The sequence below is a fragment of the Penaeus chinensis genome, chromosome 7 (assembly GCF_019202785.1).
Source record: "Penaeus chinensis breed Huanghai No. 1 chromosome 7, ASM1920278v2, whole genome shotgun sequence".
NCBI classification, from domain to species: domain Eukaryota; kingdom Metazoa; phylum Arthropoda; class Malacostraca; order Decapoda; family Penaeidae; genus Penaeus; species Penaeus chinensis.
The window spans coordinates 37,195,711-37,203,210 of NC_061825.1; the positions used below are offsets into that span (position 1 = coordinate 37,195,711).

General features: G+C 33.1%; 1 protein-coding gene across 1 annotated transcript in view; it reads right to left on the minus strand.

Moving 5' to 3' along the window:
• LOC125027345 overlaps positions 1-7,500 on the minus strand; it is a 9,985-nt gene that overhangs the window by 2,281 nt on the left and 204 nt on the right. The window contains exons 1-3 of the mRNA XM_047616371.1: positions 6,287-7,500; positions 5,824-6,018; positions 1,357-1,491 (exon numbers count right to left, since the gene is read on the minus strand). The exon at positions 6,287-7,500 is cut by the window's right edge and continues 204 nt beyond it. Of these exons, the coding sequence (XP_047472327.1) occupies positions 1,357-1,491; positions 5,824-6,018; positions 6,287-6,991 (1,035 nt within the window). The 5' untranslated portion in view covers positions 6,992-7,500. The remainder of the gene's footprint in view (positions 1-1,356; positions 1,492-5,823; positions 6,019-6,286) is intronic.

The following is a 7,500-nucleotide window of genomic DNA, read 5'->3' on the forward strand; positions in this document are numbered from 1 at the left end:
TACATTATGTGCATATGTAATTTTTTAACTTTAATTTTTTATTTTTTTATTGTGCTATGAAAATTTAAGGTGAATTTTCTATGTATATTTAGTTACTGATCTTGCTCATGCTAATATTACCACTACTAAAATATATGAAAAAGGTAACATAGATTGATATCATACTTCTCTGAGTAATACTCTAAGAATGTATATTTCTTATAATTTTTAAACATGAAATTATAAAGAAATTACAAAATGCTGAAAAAACTGACATCTGAACCTACTTTAAGATCAAATGTTATGTCTAAATCATAAATTAATTGAAAAATATATTGTTCCTTAATCCCTAAAGGACAAGCAAGTTCACTGTTTTAACTGCAAAAAGAATTGGATTTTTATTTATTTTTTATACTCAAATTATCCAAATTTGAATATCAACAATATGGAAATTATGGATCTTTCCTTAAATAAATAATCATTTTCTCTCAACCTCTTCTAATCCATATATTCATAATAAATAATGTGGAAGTTTTTGAAGAGCTGATTTCTCTCATTTTTTATCCACTGAGAACCAAAAACTGATATTGACAACTGCCATATTTTGTCCTGTAAGGATTAAGTACATAAAGTTTATTTTTCTGACTTTTTAGAACTTGAATATTCAATTCTTATGCATTACGCTTTTTTAAAGATATCTTTTCAAAAAATCTATCTTCAACCTCCATTCCCAAAATTAATGTCAGAGTCAAAGAGCTTTCTTAAATTTATCTATATATCTTGTTAATTCATACATAGACATAATTGAAAAAGACTGAATAAAAATGTTCCTTCACATAAAACTTTTTTAAATGTCAAGATGAGAATTTCTGACCAACTCTGAATAATTCTGATATAGATTTTTTTTTTTTTTTTATCTCAACTGTTTTCACAGTTTTCTTATGAGATGATTTAATTCATTTTCTATAAAATTATCTAATCATACAACTCACATCCTATGTAAGCAAGTGAGTTTATTTAATTTCCTTTGTCTTAATCTATTCTTTCTTATCTTTACAATACTGTTGCTTTAGCTATTAATGGTGTTAATATTTAAAATTTGATCCATTATAGAAATTCAGTAAATCCATTTAAGTATAAATCATATATTTTACACCAAGGCTTCTCAAAAATATCAGTTCAAGGCATTTACATTCTTATATAAATTTTTTCCTGATGAAGAAGAGAGAAGGCAAAAAACGGAATTAAAAGTAACCATTCTTATCTTTCCAGCTTATGCAGTAACTCAAAGCACTAATTAGCTAAAAAACGAGAAACATTTTTATCCCATCAAAGAACGCTCTCTACCCTAGGTCTCCCAACAACCTCCTTACTTACCGATGTTGTTAGTAGTTGCTGTTTGGTCCATGCTGGGATCCATGGATATGTGGTATGGTAGAGATGCAGCAAATGCAGCAGCAACGAAGCCGATACCAAGTAACACACACATACAAACACATAAATGACTGTAACCTGAAATAAATTGAGACAGTGAAAAACTGTATTCTGCAAAATATTTTTTTTTAATGAGATAAAATGATGATTTTGTTATACATGGCACAAAGTGAGCAATATATGTGATCCCCTGCAAGAATAAAACCTTATGTATTTGTATAATCACAAAATCCATTTTTTTTTTTAGACTTTATCCCTAATAAATCTTACCTCCAACTAAGCCTACATTCAGCGTCACTTTAGTTGATCAACTAAGTCAAGCCAAACAGTATTTCACTATCAAGTGATATTGTGGAAAAGTATTGATAAAATCAATTATCCAAATGTATGCCATTAAACAAGAAAATGTGAAAAAATTGAAAAAGGTAAGCAACAGGGCGTTCAAAATAAGTAGAGATAGCAAAATAAAAGTGACTGAAAAGAGTTTGACAATTGCTTGCTTGTGCTCAATATATTTTCATCATCTTCTTAATCTACTTCAAAAAAGGAAAAATTGTAAAAAAGCAACATCTGTGCCCTAAACATCTTTCATCTAGAATGCGATGTCTGTTGGTCTTGAGCAGTGGTGTAGTGGGCATGTTCTTAATACTCAGTGAGGCAGTAGGTTGGGCCTTCATAATCATTTTAATGTACCCATAAGTTGCTCTCATGTATATGTTTAACACATCAAAAGACATTTAACTTTAGCAATTAATATATCAGTGTAAGTCCCACATGTCATATCTGCTTCACAGTATATATCTCACTAGTTGACAAAAAAAGGATAAAAAGCTTTGCACCTTTTTAGATTTTTTTTTTCACTATGTCCCATCTCAAACATCAGACAGGAATGTTCACAGTACATGCAGCATCAGTGTGTACAATTACATGAAGAAAATAGCCCTTTAAGGATACACATCACCTTAATGACACTTAAATTTCAACATCCATTTGTAAAATATATGCTACAGAGAGGATTTGCAATTATTCAAGGATATCAAGAGAATCAAATTATTCTGTTCTTTGAATAACCTACACAATTCTAGGGTGCCTCTGCCAGTTTAAGTTAGCCAATTGGTTGATCATAACCCATCCTGCATGTCCTATCCTTAATTACTATATCTTCAAAATAAAGCCATTCCTTACACTAAATTCAATATAAAACAAGTCCAAATTACAAGAATAGAAAGACACAACTAACCAAGACCAAGCAACTTTTAAATAGAGAATAAAATCAATAAAATGAAAATTCCTCACTCTAGCTTAATCTTCAATCTTTCTCCAAGTAAGTAATATTCCATAAATATATTCTCCTAAACAAGATACACTAACTACAGCATATTGAAAAGTACTCTATGCAGAATAGTATGCCTTTTCTTCATGAAAGTGTTACAACCTATTTGTTCAATAACTTTAATAATCACAATATAATTACTTGTAAATCCTATTGTAAAGATTTCTTTTCAAACGGTATATAATAATAAGCATAATTAGTTGTATAACATAAACTAAACATGTATGCACATGTAATAACATCAATGTTAGAAGAGGTAATTATCATTCTTTATAATGATTTTACAAAATTCCATTAATATAAAAATAAAGTTTATTTGTAGCTTACTTTCAAGATTCAGTAAACCCAAAGAATTATGTACATAATATGGTACCTAATAATTATAACGATCATTTTACAATAATTGTTTGTGCTTTTATAATAGTAAACATTACTGCAACATACAAAATAACTAAGATAATTCTATGATAGGCCATATGTGTCCACATTGGATGAATGCAGCTATGACAAATATCCAAGTAAAAATGTTCTGAGCGAATATAATGAAGCAAAAAAAAAAAAAAAGAGCTTTGTTCCTGTTCTGTGTGCACAATAAGTTCTGAACTTTGACATTACTTAGAAATCGATACAGTGCTTCAGTGCCGTTGAAAATAATGTTCCTAGAGAACAATAACTCCTAATTTACAATTACTGACCAGATCATATTAGGAAAAACGCTAAGAATAGAGGAAATATGAAAAGAAAGTTCAGACAATTCCCCTTTATGCTTCGGAATTATTCATTCTTATTCAGATTTTCCCTTTCTGGGAAATTCGAATAGTATCCCCTAAACAACTGATAGCTAATATAATCTTGATGTCCTTCTCATTATAGAACAAGACATTAAAAATATCTAATAATCAAGCATACTATCAACATCTGTTCCATTAAGGTTTATCTTTTTATACATCTATTAATTCTATTATATATAAATATATCATTCTTTCATGAATGCAGAAATGCAGAAATTTGATTTGTGACTGAATTGAAATCTATGAGTCATCCAAATATATCAAAGCAGGATATAAATACCCATTATTTGAAAATTTGTATAATCAAGAAATATCTAAGTGAAAGAAAACATGGGATAATAGAAAAAAAATTAAACTACATCATACCTACAATAAAATCTCATGGTTGCATATAAAGACACCGAAGGCTAAATTGTTTTCTTCATTGCCAGTGCTAAAGCAACTCAACTGAACAAATATTCAGATATATTAAATGCATTAAGCAGCCTGTAGTGAATGAGTATTGAAATCCTAGATGTTAAATGATTATAAAGTAATATTTCAGTTTCCAGTATAGTCTACAAGCTGATGATGACCATTAATATTAGATTTATAAAAATTAAATTCCATATTGCCAATAACATATATAATATAGCAAAACTGCTCATCAAACTAAAATGCAAACCATACAGAGATGTGCAATAGCTCTACATTCTATATGAACAGTACAGTTGTGTATGTAAGTGTCTACATATTTTCTCCATCACTTATGTACTATATGCTAACAAAGCCATTCTTCATTGAATTCAATTTGGAACAATATTAACATAATTGGATCCAACTGCACGATGAGTACCTCACTTTTCATATATCTCATTAGATAATTAATTACAATAACAGGGATATACAGAGCAATTACATAATCAACACTTGTCCTTACAGAATGTGTTCTTATATAGCTATTACAGAAATAAGTTGCTAAAGACTAAGACAATTTCCTAGAGGAGATCTCTGTTCTACCGAGAGTTTTTTTTAACCTTCCTTTTCATAAAATACAATTCCACTGCTTTTGCACAACCGTGATTTACTTGGATGTCTCCATCTCGATACAATAATAAAATATCATTATATACGACTAACAGAACTAAATAATGTGAACTGAAACAACAATGAAGACGGGGCTATTTTATTCAATATACACACACGTTGCTGCATTAGTGACAGGAAAAAAATCCCTTTCTGACGGAGAGGTCGAGGAAAAAAAAGGAAAAAGTTTTATAGATCAAAGTTGGTGTAGGAATCGTCACAGAAGACTAAAATGACAGTGCTCCAAAGCCGAGGTTTTTACCACATACCTAAACCACTCAACCGAAGTGATTCCCGTGTCTATCAACTTACGGGTAAAAAGGAAACGGACAAGAACGGAAATTTTACGCTAGATTGAGCTGAAAAGTAATGTTGGTTATAAAGGTTTATTAAGGCTACACAGGAATCACGACTTTAATTTAATTTATTCTAGTATTCTGATTTCTATTTTTTTTTTTTTCAATATATATCATGGATAAGAATATTAGTTTACAGAAAAGTACATGAGCTTTACAATGAATCATTCTTCTGTATTGCAAAATATATAGTTTATCAATAAAGACTTCCATATCAAGTAATCAGTTACATTTTTGGTAACATTACATATTTATACCAGAAATATGGCATAAATCTACATAACCACTCATACATATCACTAAAATGTAATCAAATGACCATAAATATTTAATAATCATCATAAAACTGAATATTTTTTATTTCCAGTATATCTTAATCATCATAATATTTATCTTTTTGTTATTATTTCCAATATATCTAAAACAAATTATGAAAGACACAACAACCATAAACATTTAAAATAATTATAAAACTGATTTTTTTTTTATTTATTTCCAATATATCTAAACCAAATTATGAAAGACACAGAATATTAAGCATTTAATAATCATAATATTGCATATCTTTTTTTACTATTTCCAATATATTTAAACCAAATTACGAAAGACACACCAACAAAACACATTTAATCATGATATTGATTTAAAAAATATATATATTTCCAGTATATTCCAGTTTTTAATTTCCAATATATATAAATCAAATTACGAAAGACACAACAACAACATTTACTAATTTAATCATAGTAAATACTTTTTTTTTTCCAATCATGATCATAGTAATTTTTTATATTGTTATTTCCAATATATTTAAACCCAATTACGAAAGACACAAACTTCCTCACACAACGCAAGGCATACTGACCAACTTGTCCCAACGCAGTGTGAGTGAGTGCACGAGGGAGGAGAGGTGTAGCAGCAGGAGAATGGTGGTGGTGAGGATGGTGAAAACGGCAGTGAACACCACTACCCGCAGCCGCCATGCACCCGGCAACACAAAAATACTCAGGCGAGCTGTGCCCACTGTACATGCACACGTCATTGTTATTACTGAGACAACCTGTAACACAATTAAATTCCATTAGCTTCTCCGTTGATTCTTTGATAAAAAGAAAAACATTCTTTTCCTTTCACTCTCTCTCTCTCTTTCTCACTCTATTTGTTGCTTGGTTCTTTCTATATATATCTCTCTATCTTGGGGAAAAAAATGACCTTCCCCATATGGATGGACATGAATCACTTTCTGAGAAGAGCCTTTGAAAAGCACTGTAAAACTTTTTTTTATTAAAAATGCATTTCATCACAGCAAGAGATCCGGGACAACTTACTACTAATAATAGTCTAAAAATGCCAACTGAGGTCTTGAGGTGAGAGTCATCCCATGCTATCGTAACAGTGGGCGTTGGACGACGGTTCCTGGGAGGTTCGGGCGAGTTGTCCCCGGGGCTGGGGTCTGGGTCCTCCTCCTCGTCCTCGGGCTGTCGGCCAGCGTGCGAGTCCCACGAGAGGCGGGAGTCGCACCGTGAAATGGTTTCGAAGTCGTGTGAGAGAAGATCGAGGTCGTGTGGGATGTCTAGATCTGGATGTGAGGACTGGATGGTAAAGGAATCCCAGTCGGACGTCCATCTCCGGCACTCGAGCTGCTCAATATCTCGCAGCAATTCCTGCACCTCGTCATACCCGCAGATGTCGGATATGGAAGGCAACTCCCTCCGTAGTCTGGACACTCCTGAGCCCACCTCCTCTGCTGTGCCCACCGAGCCTGAGAGCAGTGAGCCCCGCGAACCGAGGCCCGAGCCAGTCCGAGATCCCGGGCGTGACACTGACCGCAGAGATCCTGACGCCCGTGACAGCACTGAGGGTCGCGATCCCGAGCTGAAGGACCTGTGATTGAAGATCTTGGGCCGTGCCCCCCCGGGCCACCTATTGCTGACCGCCACCTTATTGTGGACATACGGACCAGAGCCACTAGTGGAGGGCCGTGAGTCGCACTCAGAGGGGCGGGACATCACTTCCTCATTGGCCTGCACCATGGCAGCAGGTGGGGGGGTGGGCAGGCAGGAGGGGGGGCAGAGCAGCAGCCTTTGAGGTGGGCAGTGCTATGCTCCCACCTCCACCACCACCACCACGACCCACCATGACACTCTCACACCCATGCCAGTCTGGCCTCATCTACAGAGCACATCGCGGATCTGAAAGACAAAATGAGTGTCAGTCGATTTCTAGGTTTTGTTCTTTATAAATATCCCTATTACAAATACATAAAATATCAATGGTGCCAGTTGAAAAAAAAGTTGCTTTTAACACCAGATCAATTGCACTTTTTATATACTGATTTTACTTTTTTTTTTTTTTTTTTTTTTTTATCTAACAGCTGAAAGGAAGATTTGGTCATAACCTTAATAAATTTCAGAAGACTAATCTAAATTTTCTGGCATGCATATCCTACACATAATAAAGACTTCCCTAGATATGAAGTTTCCAAAAAATGCCTTTTCTGGTATTTTATCACTATTTATCAATATCAATTGCCATTGTATAT